Below are 16,249 nucleotides of genomic sequence, written 5' to 3' on the forward strand. Positions count from 1 at the left end.
GGAGACCACGAATCCGCAAACGCAGTGTAGGACGCCCCTTGCCCGATTACCTAAAAAGGTGGCTTGCTCTAACTGGATGGGGAAGCCGGAATACCGAGTGTTGGGGCCCAAGTTGGCGTAGGCCTAATTAAGCAGTGGACCTGATAGGTCTGGATTCATTGACTCCTCCGTATTAAATGATCATAGGTAAGAAATAATCCGCGAAAAATCTTAACACGGCAATCCAGAACAAAATCTTTACTGCTCCCCCCTGTGTAGATTCTAGTCTTACTCTTTGAGTTCATTAAAACCGGCGGCGCGAACAAATTACCTTGAAGTATACAGCTTGTTTAATTTTGCGCTTTGATCTCAACCAAACTAATATCGTCTCCATTGAATTGTTCCCCTCTTTTTGAAAATCTATGGTATTTCCGTGTTCCGAGCCCTATTCCATTATGTCATGTCAACATGGACAGATGAGAGTATTCGGCTTGTCCTATTTACGTCGTAAATACTAAATGAAACAATTCAGTCTTTTAAAAATATATATTTATATAGATCCTTAAATACTATGTTTCATCTTCCTCCATGACATCATCATCGTCTGCTTCATCATTGTCCTCAGCCTCATCTTCACTTTCCACATCTAAGTCCTTGTGGAAACCTTTGCCTTTTGTCCAATGACATTGAATGACTACTTTAAACTTGGCCATTTGAATACCTAGTAGTTTTAATATACTTGCTTGTTCTGGCGTCAGAGGAGCTCCCTTTTTGCAGACCTAAAATTGAAACAACTTATTATAATATAATTACAATAATTGCTAACTTGTTACCAGATGGTAAAACACTTAATTTAAGATAATATATGAGATATATGGAAACAAAATATCATATCAACAAATTGGGAGGGGCAAATCCACAGCTGTTGTTGTTAATTTTTTATTTATAACTATTCAATTTATTGATGAAAATGTCTTAGTCAAGAATGAGAAGAATGAGCCTGATGAGAGAGTGATATTGGTCAGTCATTCCAGAAAGAGCAGATTAGAGTCTTAAATTGGTTTCAACAAATCTTAATGGCCTTTTTTTAATAATAAATTAACCTTATAAGAATTTTCTGTAAATATTCACATACATACCTGATATTCTTTTATTAGATTTACAACACCTCTTTCTAAAGATGTTGGTAAACCTAATCTCCTTAGATGTGGTTCAATTGTGTGGGAGAAGTCAGCAAGCGGGCCTTGTGGTAATATAACATCTTTAGTAGCAACAAATCCAGCCCGAGCATATTCTGCATCACGGAAATCTTTGAACCATTCCAAAACATCAGGAACATTTTTATTTGTCATTAGTAATCCACACTGTCCTTTTAATCTTTTAGATAGCTGTAACAAAATAATATACCATATTTAATCTGTACTGGAATATAGAAACTTTATTGTAAAACATATTGAAATATGTATAATTAGTTGTGCAAATGAAACAATCACTGGGGTGGATATAAAATATATTTTGCAAGGGGTGCTAGAAAAAAGAAACCCAATAATTCATGTTTCACTATTAACACATATATTCACATATTAAACTTTCAGTGTAAACTCACCAAATTTAATTGATCTTCAACTTCATCACTTTTTGTCCTCCCAAGTGCTACAGCCATGACTTTGTTTTTACCAAAAAAGAATCTTGAATCTTTCCACTCACTGCGTAGATCTTTCAGTTTTGTGTTGCGCATGTTATCAACAGTAAACAGGAATATATGCTCATATTTTGACAGTGAATTTCTTATTTCCTCAATCATTTTCTGTTTTATTAACAATCCCTTTTTTGTTGTTTTTGTTAATGATACTGAAAATAAATAAAGAACATGTTTTATACAGGTATTATACTATTGTAAATAAATTAATAGTTGACATACAAACATTGGTGAAAATAAGTGACCTAGTTCAGAATATTGAGTAACTCATATGTAAGATGTTGTGCAACATTTAAATAGTAATGTGTATTTGAAGAATAGTGCATGCAGTACACAAGATACAGTAAGGGGCATGTAAAGGTAAATAAATACACAAATTATGCAAAAAGAAACCAAGGTCATTCCTATGGAACACTTATAGGATGAAATAAAGGAATAGATTTTGAAAAAACTTCCTTTTCCTAATAATTTAAATAGAAGTTCAGCAAATTAGAAAAATGTGGATATGTTACAAGGACCTGCTTTCCTGGAGACGTTTACATCTTTCTTTATTACAATTTTGAAGCCCTGACACAGATACTAGTTGTTGCTGTCGTTAATTATATAATAACTATTGGGAGCTATGGTTACTTATAATGTGCTATAAGAATTAAGTTGCTAAAGATGTGTTATTTTTAGGTTATTGCTTACCTTTCTTGTCCCTCTTTGATTTCGGCATTTTGAATTATTTGTATGTATACAGCGACACTTCTATTAATTTAATTATTCAATTCAGAATATTTTAAGGATATATGATTGATGTTAATACAGTTAACACTATATTCCAGGCGATAACCTCAAATATAACAACGTGATAACTTAAACACTTGATTGTTGTTATTCAGTTAGTCTGTTCTCTGACCATTTCTGGCGTAATCTAGTCATAGACTAGACTATTTGACCATAATCAAGAGTTTTCTTCTCGTCATGTCTTTATTATATTTTAGGATTAATTTTCTCTTTGTGGGTTTTACATCGGAATTTGTTTTCTTTAATTATTTTTTTTTACAAAAACCATTTAAATTACTGAACATTAGGTGCTGGTTTTAGTAGTTTTATCAGATTCTGAGAATAGACAATATAAAATCTTTTTGGTTTTGTTATTGTTAGTTAGCCTTTTTGCCACTTAAACCAATAGAAGGAAAAGTTTTACATCGTAAACCTTAAACAAATCATCATTACTTGTAATAAACGAAATGTAAACCATTATTATAAATAAGAGAGTACCAAATCTTAAAAAGCATAAATTCATTATCTCAATAACAAAACTCTTTTTTTTAATATTAGTCTTTAAAACTATTACATCCTTAAGAGTACATACTACTATCTGAAGAATATGTTCAATTTTTCCATGCATAGGATTAGGACAAATAATCTTTGTAGGGCCTATTCATTTTCAATACAGTTTTGATCGCCGTTATTATTTAAAAACATTACCATCTGCAATAGACGAAAAGGCCGTTGATATTATTTAAAAATTAATTTTTATAAATAACAGTTTCATAGTATTTTTCGCTATACCATCATCGGCAATCGGCATTGACTCATTTAAAAAAGGCGCGCAACTATACCCACTTCCTGTTACCTTACTAAGAGATCAAACACACATTTTTCTCGTACTTTATTCTCTATCTAGCTCTTTTACTACTTTTAGAAAAGAAAGAGAACGCAATACCTTAAATGACAACTCCGTGAACGTGATAGCAGGCATCGTGGTACGCTTCCTCCAAAGTAATTCAAGATGGCCGCCTCGTAATGTGAACCCTGTTCCGTTTTTGTTTCCCCTCTGGCCCCGCCGCCGTCAGTGTAGTATATCGTTCACCGCAAGACAAAAACCGATATTGTGTTGTAATTTGCTGGTTTAATTACTTTTTTTCCCTTCCAACAAGTAAGTGTTTTAAAATTATATTAAGTGAATGTAATTTTATGTGTTTAACACGAAGTGTCTATGTTTTTAAACCGTTTTCTCACAAATCTGTGACTGTGACGCATAGAAGGAGTGCCCCTTGCAGCAGCCATTTTGCCCGAGCCGGCGACACGATTTCGCGGTGCGGTTAGATATAATTCTAAATTTTTGTAATCGGAATTTATGTTCTACTTAACGTATATACTTTTATTTCCTACGTTATAATATATTCGTTAGTTGTATTAAGACGTTGCAAACATCGAGGTTCACCGCGTAAGTTGGTTTTTTGGCTCTTATTACAATTCTTTAGACGTGACTGAAATTATATTTTTGGAATATTAACGAAATCAAAGATATTGATTGATCATTAATCTTGTGTTATATATTTAATACGATTATATCGTATAGTTCCGTTTGGCATGCGTGGGCATGTCGAACGTTGGCGTATTCATAGAGGTAACTGGCGATCACACTAGTGCGTCGTAATTTCGCCGTTCGTAGTCATGCCGTTCGTTATCTTGGTCAATTCAATAACTATGTAATGTCATTGGAGTTAGTCTTTAGTATATATTTGAGGTACTTTATTTTAACGAAAATATATCCATATCCCGACGACATTCCTTTCACCTCATCTCTGGTGTGATGATATCACTTGTAAATTCCGTTGTGTAACTTGGCATAGGTTGTAATTAGGTAGGTAAGTATTTGGTCTAATGTTAATTTATTTGCTAACATCGCTTTTCAGACGGGCACGTGCGTGACATTGAGTCGACAGCACAATGCTCTCTTGTATGTGATACTAGATATAATGTCTTTTATAACTCCCAAGGCTTATTTACTCATACAGCACAGTTTTCCTCATACTCATCTTCTCAAAACTTTCAACTGCCTTCTGGGTAAGATTTATTTGTTTAGGTACATGTTTAAGCTACGGCAGAAGCTCAAAACCAGATGACTCAAAATTGAGTATACTTGTATGCCTAGTGTATGGGCGATAGTGCCAAAAAAAGATTTTATTAGAAATAGTCAATATAATGGTAAGATACTTTAAATTGAGTACCTAAGCACAAACAACATAAAACTAGTACCGGGCATAAATTGGCATCTTAGTGCATGCATACTTTTTATAGTTATTAAATGTAAGGAAATCATTCTCCTCAAGGTTTTACCATGCCAAATCTAAATGTGTTCTTAGCTGTATTTCTATAAATCTACAGTTAGATGTTGATTGCTACGCCATGCTTGTCATGACACATTGCCCTTCAAAGATTGACATCATGCTCAATAATCTGTATTGTGCTATGATTTATTGTATGGGTGTTAATAATGTGCCATAGAATAATAAATGTTTCATAATAAAATCATATTCATATTTAACCTATTAAATATTAATAAAATATATTGCTGCAAATCAATAATAATAACTGGCTGGTTCAAAATGATGAAAATTCTATCCTATATATTAATTATTCAATCAATTCAATTAGTATTTAAAAGGATACAACATTTTGCCGCTGGGTTAGATATTTTAATAGGTTAGATAGGCTGCATTAGGAGAGGAGAGGGAGGGGCAACCGGAGGTCATGACCCTCACACCCCTACTGTATCTTTTCATTTTAAATCATAGTATTAAAAACTGTCCTATCTGAAAGAAAATAGTAAAGGTGGCCAATTTAATAGTTTAGTTAGATGAACACTATTGCTTGGTATCTTATTTTTTATTGTTGGTCAAAATTAGTAAAAAACTGCCTTGTTTAAATTTTTAATTAATTATTTTAAAATAACTAAACAATAAATATCAAAATATGTCAATATTAAAATGTCTTAAAATATATACTTTGCAATTGAATTTAAAATTATTTAGTCATTTTCTAATTTATGTGTAACATAATTTTACATAACATGATAAGGATTTCATTTTCTGTCTCTCTACATAATTTATAATTTAAGGAGTTGATCTTGTAGTTATTCTGACTACTCATAGCCTGTAGCATAGTAACTGGAGAATCTCGTAAAAACCGATACGTATAGGTAGGTAGATAAGGGTAGTATGAGGTAGGCGCCGGGCGGACGGGCGCGGTGCACGAGGGGCGTACGGTGAGGGTGAGGGGTGTGTGCAATCGTCGCGCTAGTCGTATTTCGTCTGGAGTGTTTATCCCGCGTCGCCGGATCAATACTGTTGGCGCAGTGGCGGTGACCAAGCGGCGGCGCGGCGACACGGCGCGTGCCTAGCCTGCTAGTTGCTTGAGTCCGTGAGATGCTGTCAAACCGAGCGGTCGCCGCGTCGATGTCGCGTTTGGCGTGAGAGTCGCTCTTTGAGCTTCGTTCAATTTTCATATTGCGCTAGTGCGCCCGCGAGCCTCTACCCAAGGTGCGACTTCCATTTATCCATGATGACTAATATACCCAAAAGCGATTCGCTTCGGTGAAAGTGACGCCTAACGATTAGTCTTTCTGATTAATTTGAGCTCACAATGAATCGTCCTTCGACGTGGATCAAATAGTTTATTCGTGATTCATACTTTATTGCAGGGGCATCAGTGAAATAATCCTCACCCATCGTCCACGATGTCCGTCGACAAGGAGGAACTGGTGCAACGCGCCAAGCTGGCGGAGCAGGCTGAACGATATGACGACATGGCGGCCGCGATGAAAGAAGTCACGGAAACCGGCGTCGAGCTGAGCAACGAGGAAAGGAACCTTCTTTCCGTTGCTTACAAAAACGTGGTGGGCGCTCGGCGGTCGTCATGGCGCGTCATCTCCTCCATTGAACAGAAAACCGAAGGATCGGAAAGAAAACAACAGATGGCAAAAGAATATAGGGTTAAAGTAGAAAAGGAGCTGAGAGAAATCTGCTACGATGTCTTGGTAAGATTTTTTTTCTTTTTTCAGGATTTTACTTTGGATTTCTCCTGCATTAGTTTGTCAATGTAATCGGGGAATTTACTCCTTACTAAGCTAGATTAGCGTCAGTTGCCGCCGTCCTACGCGTATGACGTCATGATATTTGTGCTTCGCCAATTTGAGGGGTGATGCAAGCGAGCAGTAGCCGTGGTCATTTCCTCCGCAGTCATAACGTTTTTGTTAATCATGGGCGTTATAATGTTGGTTAGCACGTGAGAGCATGCAGGGCGCGGTGCGGAGTTTTCGCGGGCGGGGAGGGCGGGGTGACGTATTGCGCCGCGTCATTGCGCGCGCTGCTATCCCGTTTTCGTTCGTTGCCCTGTCCTTTAAACTCGCGTATTACTTCTGCACTATAGCTTTTTTGAGTATTTTAAAGAAGCAAAATGGACAAGTCATATTTCTATTTATTATAAATATTTCTGAATTCCTGAAATATATTTCATTAATTAACTGAGAGGATTCAATTGTAAAATATAAATCATAACTTCAACAAATTTACAAAAAAATGTATTGTTTCAGGGTTTACTTGACAAGCACCTTATTCCTAAAGCTAGTAATCCAGAAAGTAAAGTATTTTACCTTAAAATGAAGGGTGACTACTATAGGTACCTCGCAGAAGTGGCCACAGGAGAAACCAGAAATTGTGAGTACTAAGTATAATTTTTTATTTGTCTGGTAATTTTGATAAAAAGTTTAGCTTTTAATGAATACATGTTTAATAGAATTAGTCAGCTAACACCACTTTACATTACAGCTGTTGTAGAGGATTCACAGAAAGCGTACCAAGACGCTTTCGAGATCAGCAAGGCGAAAATGCAGCCCACACACCCAATCAGGCTGGGTCTGGCGTTAAATTTCTCCGTCTTCTATTATGAGATATTAAATTCACCAGACAAAGCGTGTCAGCTCGCCAAACAGGTCATTATTTGTGTCAGTTATGCATAGGCTCTGTGCTGGCTGGCACGAGAGGGAAGTGCAGGCTAGGCATATTAATGTACTCGCTTGTCCCCAGCCGTCGTGGAGGACTCGCAGAAGGCCTACCAGGAAGCGTTCGACATTGCTAAAGCCAAAATGCAACCAACCCACCCCATCAGACTCGGCCTTGCGCTCAACTTTTCCGTGTTTTATTACGAGATAATCAACTCCCCTGCGCGAGCGTGCCACTTAGCTAAACAGGTTTTTTTAAAGAGAAAATTATTGTGTGATGACACAGTATTGTAACTAACTAACTGATAGGTTTCTTGTTAGTGCATACTCCTTGATAAGTTTGCATGAAGATAAAGAGATACTTCGAAGTTAGAAATAATCCGGTAGATTATTAAATTCACTAATAAAATATCCGCATGGCCTTGTGTAAAGCAATTAACCTTTTAATCCTCGATCCAGCCAGCATCAGAGTGTTTAATTGTATTTTTTTTATATTCTGAGTATTATTTCCTACGAAGGAATGAGTATATTTTCTTTTGAAACGCAATGAGTTAAATCTTAATATATTATTTGTATTTACAGGCTTTCGATGACGCGATCGCCGAATTAGACACACTGAACGAAGACTCGTACAAAGACTCTACACTTATCATGCAGCTGCTGCGAGACAACCTGACGCTCTGGACGTCAGACACGCAGGGCGATGGCGATGAGCCCGCCGAGGGTGGCGACAACTAATCTCGCGCCGCGCTCACCCCCAGCACACGCATTTGTTCTCATTGGTGTTTTATAAGAAAACGAGTAACATTCGAGAACGCCGCGCGGCGCGGGTCCTCCGCCGCTGATGCGAGCCGTCGCTTGTAAAAAAATGTTAAAAATGTCGTTCGCAGCGGACCTTCACGTTCCGTCTAAAATTAAATGTTATGTGTCATCTTTGACGGTTTTGTATTTCTGTATTTACACTGGATTACAGATATCGAGCTGACCCGATGAATATAAATATTTATAACTTAAGTTATTAAAATTACGGTTTCTTAAGTTAAAAGTGTTTTCCTTTCTTAATAGACTAAAAGTTAACAGCCAGGTCGGCCCCAAATTAACATTCCTTTCGCCGCATGTCCGCAGTGAAATGGAGATCATGATGGTGAATTGTTTTAAAAATTATGCTATTCGTTATTTTGAATTTGTTGAAATGCGCCAAAATCGATCCATTGAAATTTAGATTTTCATAAATATAAATAAATCCACCTGTATAATGGCTGTATCAAATTAGGGCACAAAAAACTTGTTAGTGTCTTTGTGGTTTTGTGATGTCCTCTCATATTTGTAATTTTACCAAAGGAAGTGTATTGATATTGACATTAACCATTTTATTGTGCCCATCACTGATTAATAATAGCATTCTGAATTTTCAGGCATTTATTAGCAAAATAGTTTGTGATGGCCAATATTGTAACATTTCTGCTGCATTTTATCAGCCATTAATCTATTATATTTTTCATGTTTTCACCAATAAACTTTTGTATTAAATACAATTTTTAGTTTTAGAACCAATATTTAAATAAACCATCACCTATAACCCCAAAAATGTTTCTCTAAAAAAAGATGAGACAGTAATAGACCTCAGGGTTTAAGTAAATTGAGAATTAATCGTCTCTTGGTAACCATCAGTTAGATTACAATCATTGAAAATCTTGGAAAGGCTAAAGTTCTAAAATCATTTGTATTTTTTTAATATCAATACATAGATTTCCAATTTAGGTATAACTAGTAGACATTTGCGTAATCAATAATAGTCGTTTTCGGGGGCAGGACACAACCATAATTCGTATTTATCTACTCGAGAACTGTCTTAAAAAAATTAGAAACGATAAACACTACTAAAAATATAATGTTTACTATTTTTCTTAACTAGTTATTATTTATATTTAAGTTTAAATTAGCGTGCCACTAAAACAGGCATTCATTGTTTGGTGGTAAAAACATTATGCTAAAGAAAATTAACATAGCTAAGCTTTCAAGGTGAGATCAATAGGCACCTACTTGCACTATCGATTGCGGGAGGTTTGGAAAGGGCTAATGGGTAACTAGCGGTCCGATCGATGATCCTGAATTAAGTAATGTCGAGTAAATTAAAAATTTTACCTATTTTTCAAAACAATATTTTATTCGATAACGCCAATTCTCAAAATCCTTCCACGACAGAATTCCAATGGAGTAATGTACTCCATTACGTCTTACGTGTCTTCATCGACACTTTGAGGACAGTATTTAGTAGTTTGTAAGCATTTATAGTGAAATAAACGAAATGAAGATAAGAAGGTATGTATCTGATGAAAGTAAGGGACCTGTCATATGGTGAATCAATAGGTATAGATTTTGCGAAGACAGCTTTGACGTGAAACAATGGAACAAGAATTTCAGGGCCATGGCGTCTGGTGGGCCTGAAGTGTAGTCTATTTTCATGGCTCTATTGAGCGCTTTTACTGCTTTGCAGGCTTACTACGGATGAACGTTCTTACATTCGCTGCAATCTAGTACATAGTTATTTTTTTATGAATTTGCTGACCTTTTAACGGCAGGAGCTAGACAATAACTGGTTAATTGGAAGCTGTTGCCCGCGGCCCGCTACAAATCGTAAATGATCCCACGGGAACATAAAATCTGAATAAGAGGAACAGAAAATCTGAATAAGAACCATCCTGGTTATTTTAATTCTGATTATAAAATATCTGTCTACCAAGTTTCGTTTAAATCCTTCAATGATTTCTCCTTTACGTTCAGTGGTTTATGCGTGATAGAGGAACAAACATCCATATATACAAACTTTCGCGTTTATAAACCGTATATTAGCAGGATAGTAGGATTAAAATAATTCTAAAATTCCTTTTAATCTATGTAGGCATCGGAAGTAATTGTTTTTACATTTTATCAATGGATATCGTATTACTTATACGTGCCTATGTAGGTATATTATACTATTTGGCTTTCCTCAATTTTATAACCATTTGTTTTTATTTATTTGGTTGTACCTATCCCAGAGAACCAAGCAGTCAAGAATTCTTAGGTAGATAGAATTTCCGCTCATGATTTTTTTTTGTTATAGAATAGAACGCATTAAAAGTCGGTTAATGTTATGCGAAATTGTATTTCATATTTAACTTACAGAAACGTAAGTATGCTTATTGGCGATAGCACTTGACCGGATTTTGAACTGTCTACATGTAGGTCTTTAGCTACCTACCTAGTGCTAGCGTTTATGTAGGCGCACAAGTAGTAGCTACTGTTTTTTATAAACTTTAATTACCATGAAGATTTACAGAAGTGTGACCTTTAACATGCAAATATAAACAATTAATAATGAGATTGAGCCGCCTATCAACAACATGAGAGCCTACATGTCTGAGTTGGGAACTTCAAAAGAGTGACTTACCTAATAATGTATTCCATGTACTAATTACATACTTGTTATTTTATAACCCACTACTTACCCCTAGTACCTACCCCCACTAAGTGATTGCAAACTACAACTATCTAGATCAGGACGGGTAATAAATAGGTACCTACTCCTACAATTATTCCTAGTATTCCTACAATTATGAAAGTTGTAGTCCTGCAGGTTACCTATTTGTTTGTTAAATATGTACCTAATATACGATGTCAGCACATGACATCGTATATTGAAAGTATACACCTATATTAACATAATTGAATATTCTTAGATGTTCCTGAAGCCTTAGTTTCTCTTTAAAACAAATACTGACTGCATGGTTTCTATGTAAAATTATTTATTTGATCCACTTCCTAAGTAATTTTCATAAAAATATAGCTGCAACACTCATAACAAATTAAGAAATCTAATAAGCGCCAGTTTAGGCACAAAAATTCTTCAATTATTTTTTTAAAACCTTTCGAATCATGATATTAGGTACCTACTATTCATGTTTCCCTATAAGATTAATATAATTAAAGGTATGGACGGAAAACAAAATATCAAGAAAACCTAATTATAGCGATGTCAAAATTCATTCAGTTTGTAAAAGTTAAGCTTCATTTTGGACCTTTCGACGCCAATTTTTTTTCGCCGTCGTATACGACACATTGTCATGAGTGGTAGGTTCTTATTACTTTTCAAGAGATTGTATAAAACAAGGAAGAAAACAAGCAAAATAAGGAACTTGCGTAAATTGGCTCTACTATGATTAAATATCTCTTCCAGTTTACAATGTTTTGCTACATTTAACTTTGCTGACCCCGGTTGATGATTCATTGAATAATGGCCATATATTATAATTATTTGTATCAATTATTTTTCAAGAATAGTTTAAAAAATGTGCCTTATATCTTCATAACCACTCGGATGAAGTGGAGGCGGTAGCTGTCACAGCTGACAGCTAGTACACTGTAATTCTGCTCTATTTGCTTGGAGTTAGGGTAGAGCGCGTTAAAATCAATAAAACTATGGCAGTACAATGTGTGTCCGCAATATGGCTCCTTAGTGTTTGTTGCATGACATCACCCGGCTGGGGAGGTTTCAAGGGAGCGAGACAGGCCCACCCAACTCTCCCTCTAGTCTCTAGTTGCGTTTATTTGCGCAGTGCATTATATTGTCTGGTTAGGCATTACGTAGATACTACGAAACGTCTAGATTTATTAATTCAGTGCAGACTCGCCGGCTAGTCGCTTCAGTTCTGAATACGAGACGATATCGACTGGGTAGGTTAACGTGCGGTTCAGTTTCAAGTGCGGAGAAAAGCCTTTTTCATTTTTTGAAAATAATTACTCCGCATTTTCTTATTTGTGCTTAGTCTGTTTTAAATTGTTAAAATGAATAAATAGAAAAATACAGAGTTTTGCTAAAATTGTTTATTAAAAAAGTAGGTATAAAAATATTACACAATATTTTCCATTTCCCGAATAAGGTGAGGGAACGGACTCGATATTCTAAAATAAATCTAAACATGCAATATCTCATATTGTCTTTCATGTTTATTTGGTATCTTTAGGGTAAGGTGGTTCTCTGATTTGCACCCATTAAACTCTACATATTAAAGAAAACTATGCTTTAGGTAAGGCACCAATGTCACTCGTAATCTAAATGCAAAATAAAAAATTAACACTTGTTGTATACAACAAAGTGTTAACATTTTTATATAATAGCAGTCTTAAAAATATTTTCAGCGCTACTGACCCCACTAGAAGGAGCATCTTAATATCATTGTGTTTAATTAACGCCTTAATTACTTACAATCACAAGCAACTTGCTAAATGCTAAGACACATCGTTTAAAATATATCACTTCAGTAAAGTCTTACAAAAATAATAATTTTATTGTATCTATTACACATTGTCTGTTTGAGTATATGATCCAAAAGAAAATAACTTTCTGACATGCGGCAATAAAGTTATACTAAGCAATGGACGAACTAAAGTGGAAACAATGTAAGCACCGCTGGTAGCTATATTCACGACAGCTGTATCATTGTCCTGAACCAATGAAGTTACATTTCCTTGCATAGACTTTGAGTAAATATTGTAAGCTGTCACAACGGAGCGCGGCGTACAGAGGAACATGTAAACTACTATTAGCCATAGAGACAACTTCAAAGCTGCAATCGACTCGAAGCACTCAATCTGAGAAAGTAACTTTTTTAATTTTAACTTAATTATAACGAGGACCCCAGCAGTACCCATTATAAGTAGGGGTAAGAATAAGTTGAAGACAGCGAGAATTGAGTACATATGCAGTCGCTGGCTGGTGTCTACAATAGTACATACGACCACATTCTGATCTAGGTGCACGGTGGTTGCTAATACAAACTCTGGCACGCTCAGTGATATAGCCAAAACCCAAACAAAGATTGAAGGTTGTGCCACAGAGATTCTATGATCACCCAGTCGGTAATCTAGGTTCATAGTTCTCGGTGGAGTTGAGAAATCGCTGCTAGTCACTAAACTGTGACGAGAAGATCTTATTTCCTCATCTTCATCCTGTTCGCTTCGTTTGATTCGTTTCGTTATAGCCTTTTCTTCAATGTTGATTGTAGCAAGTGAATGTAGCGCGATGGTGGCTACCAAATATGACGACGCAGTCGAGGCAAACACGTTTAGCCCCCGGTATGCGACACAGCCGGGGTCACCAAAAACCCACGATCTGGTGTTGAACGACCACAGTTCTGGACCTATTGTTGCTCCCAGTATGAAGTCCGCGATGGCTAATTGCAGGATGATGGTCAGTAAACCTGTGTAAAAACCACATAAATACGAAATTAAATGGCGTTGTATGGTAGTTTTGAATGCAAGATGTATGTCTATCAGGCATATCTTGTATGTTTGTAAATGAAGTAATGAAAACTATGTGTGGACCATAATGGACTAATGTTTAGCATTATAATTACGGCCATTTATACATTCCAAACCAAACACTACCATCTCCTATTCTGGTTATTTGTAAACTTTAAGGATACATCTTCTAAAAATAAGTTAAGTATGCTGCCGATATTAAGAACAAAGTTTTTACCACTCCTTGAGGTTTTGAAGAGTGCGGCCAGTATGGAGCAGTTGGCGAGAGCGGCAGCGCCAGCGACACAGGCGACGAGCGCGGCGAGCGCGAGCGGCGGGAGGAGCGGCTCGGCGGCGCGCGCGAGCTCCGACATGGCGTCGGCCGTCCGGGACTGTGTCGGGATCAATGACTCGGGCCTTGCGCCCGCTGCGTCACCCGCGTTCTCCGCCGTCCCTCGATGGTTTTTTTTTTTCAGAAGTGATTCACCGCTCCGACCATGTGCAGCATATGAGAACGCGCGAAATTGCCGACGACTCCAGTTTTTATTGTCCCTGAACTGACTGACATACACGCACAATATCTTATTTAAGCAAGTACGTTTGCGGACTGTCCTACGCGACAAATATTCACTTTGAGTATCTACGAACGGCAGCGTTCTCGCCGATCGAGTGTGCAAATAAAGCAATAAAAGGGCTGCGTATTGGTTTAAGTTCATTATTATTCCGCGTCCGCAGACCACTACCGGCGCGACGCGTCGAACAGTTGTCCTGACTATCATGGAAAACTTTATTCCTCGGCCATAATAAATTAAAATAGAATTTCATATCATTTATATGCTTATAACCAGTACAACTAAAATTAATTAATGCAATTGTTTGATGTAGGAAAGGGTAAAAAATATGTTGACACTTTATTCCTTTCAGGAGCAATAAGTGACTCTACATTCTACAGCATCTGCACTATAGTGTTGCAGTCAGACTTGTCAATTAAATAGATTTAATACTCGGCGATTTGATATATTATAAGCGCATAATTACATAAATATGACTTATCTCTGCTAGGTACATTATATCATTAAGTAAGTATATTTATATGAGTAACTATGTGTCAGGCGCCGCGTAACCTTCCTCGCGACTTCCGCAATCCTTTGTCTTGAAACTACTTGAAAGCACTTCACTTATCTGAGCACAGAAGCTATTTTACTAGGAATATTTACACACCAACTTTGCGGAATGAAATCGAACCTTCATCACTTGTCAACCTCTATTCACTTAGACCTAATACTTACCGTCTAATTCTCTAATGGGCCTTATCAATCTTTTTTGGCGTGTGCCACTATCACGTATTACTTTCCCAATTATAGACACCTACATGTAATGGATATGAATTATTTTATTTAAAGTTTAGCTACTGAAGCTCGTCGTAAGTATTACGTCAAAACTTTTCTAAAATGAATGGGATGTTGGTGATAGAGCTGCACTTATCCGGAATTTTACAATTCGCTCTACAATTCCAAACTTCTTCTTATCTAAACTGAATGCTGGGTATAGCTATTGACACGACGTATGGGGACATCGTGCGTCTGAAACTTACTAATTACAATAAGTAATTGACTGAGGGTAATGTTAATAGAATAATATCATATTATTCTCTGTTCATCGGCCTAGTGTGCTAAATGTTACTAAAAACGTCAATATTTATTCCTTTGTTTCATGTGGGACTTGGATTCGCTGCTTAAAGTAAAAAATGATCATCAAAAATAACGGTATCTCAGAACATAAGGTATCATAAAACCTTTTTGTAAGTTGTTGGGTTACGGACTCTTTGCATTTTAGTTGTTGTCATATACAGATCTCTATATTTTTAGAGGTATTATAATTTAAAAACTCGCAATACTTTCGTGCCTATAAGAACACACTTGCGTTTAAAGATATTTGTTAGGAGATCTTCATATCACGCGTCCATTAGGGAATGAGGTACATTAAAACAACTAATTAATAGTTAAAAACCATAGAACAGTGTTTTTATTTTGGCAGCTGGCGGCAGGCCAACGACAAAATAATTGACATTAACTTACATTCTCATCAAGTCACACGTCGATCAATATTTACGTGAGTCATCCAAACCTTTCTTGATAAAGAGAATGCGGGCTGTCTTTCACATACCTAATTATATCTAGAGACGATAAGATGTACCGGAAACCTTACATTCTGATGCTTTGATGTATAACTCACGCGGTTGCAATGTACGCACAAATTGCAAAAAAAAACCTGTCGATGTTTCGATATTACGTATTTTATAATCACAAAATGCTATGAGCAGCGTGAACGTTACTTAGTATTATATCATAGCGAGAGCGGCGCCGCGCGGTGCGGCCGGGCGGCGGGCGGCCGGCGCACAGCACGACCGACTGGCCGCGGCCCTCACTCGATATTGTTCATTTGTTTTGATTAGCGGAAGCCGATGACTGTCGGCGAGGTCGAGTGATGGATGACTCGCGACAATGCTCCTC

The 16,249-nt window shown here is 36.6% G+C and overlaps 3 protein-coding genes across 7 annotated transcripts; 1 reads left to right on the forward strand and 2 right to left on the reverse strand.

The window, feature by feature from the left end:
• Positions 1–510: 510 nt before the first annotated feature.
• LOC113496324 (mRNA turnover protein 4 homolog) lies at positions 511–2,715 on the reverse strand. The gene is made up of 4 exons (XM_026875488.1): positions 2,369–2,715; positions 1,586–1,830; positions 1,119–1,367; positions 511–758 (listed from the first exon to the last, which is right to left on the reverse strand). Exons 1-4 carry the CDS (start codon positions 2,394–2,396, stop codon positions 549–551), a joined length of 732 nt encoding a protein of 243 aa, XP_026731289.1. The 5' UTR covers positions 2,397–2,715; the 3' UTR covers positions 511–548.
• A 771-nt stretch (positions 2,716–3,486) lies between these two features.
• On the forward strand, positions 3,487–8,989 carry LOC113496323 (14-3-3 protein zeta). Of its 4 annotated transcripts, none has more exons than XM_026875486.1 (5): positions 3,487–3,605; positions 6,156–6,491; positions 7,047–7,170; positions 7,540–7,703; positions 8,037–8,989. In XM_026875486.1, exons 2-5 carry the CDS (start codon positions 6,192–6,194, stop codon positions 8,190–8,192), a joined length of 744 nt encoding a protein of 247 aa, XP_026731287.1. In that variant the 5' UTR covers positions 3,487–3,605; positions 6,156–6,191; the 3' UTR covers positions 8,193–8,989. The 4 variants fall into 4 exon arrangements, with proteins under 4 accessions (XP_026731287.1, XP_026731284.1, XP_026731285.1 ...); XM_026875483.1 differs by lacking the exon at positions 7,540–7,703 and adding an exon at positions 7,282–7,445 and having other exon boundaries at positions 3,488–3,605; XM_026875484.1 differs by lacking the exons at positions 3,487–3,605; positions 7,540–7,703 and adding exons at positions 3,732–3,896; positions 7,282–7,445.
• A 3,316-nt stretch (positions 8,990–12,305) lies between these two features.
• Positions 12,306–16,135, reverse strand: LOC113496609. Of its 2 annotated transcripts, XM_026875882.1 has the most exons (3): positions 15,815–16,135; positions 13,975–14,508; positions 12,306–13,696 (listed from the first exon to the last, which is right to left on the reverse strand). In XM_026875882.1, the coding sequence occupies exons 2-3, from the start codon at positions 14,450–14,452 to the stop codon at positions 12,795–12,797; spliced, it is 1,380 nt and encodes a 459-aa protein (XP_026731683.1). In that variant the 5' UTR covers positions 14,453–14,508; positions 15,815–16,135; the 3' UTR covers positions 12,306–12,794. The 2 variants fall into 2 exon arrangements, with proteins under 2 accessions (XP_026731683.1, XP_026731682.1); XM_026875881.1 differs by having other exon boundaries at positions 13,975–16,135.
• Positions 16,136–16,249: the final 114 nt, after the last annotated feature.

This window comes from Trichoplusia ni, chromosome 8 (assembly GCF_003590095.1).
Source record: "Trichoplusia ni isolate ovarian cell line Hi5 chromosome 8, tn1, whole genome shotgun sequence".
Lineage (NCBI taxonomy): Eukaryota > Metazoa > Arthropoda > Insecta > Lepidoptera > Noctuidae > Trichoplusia > Trichoplusia ni.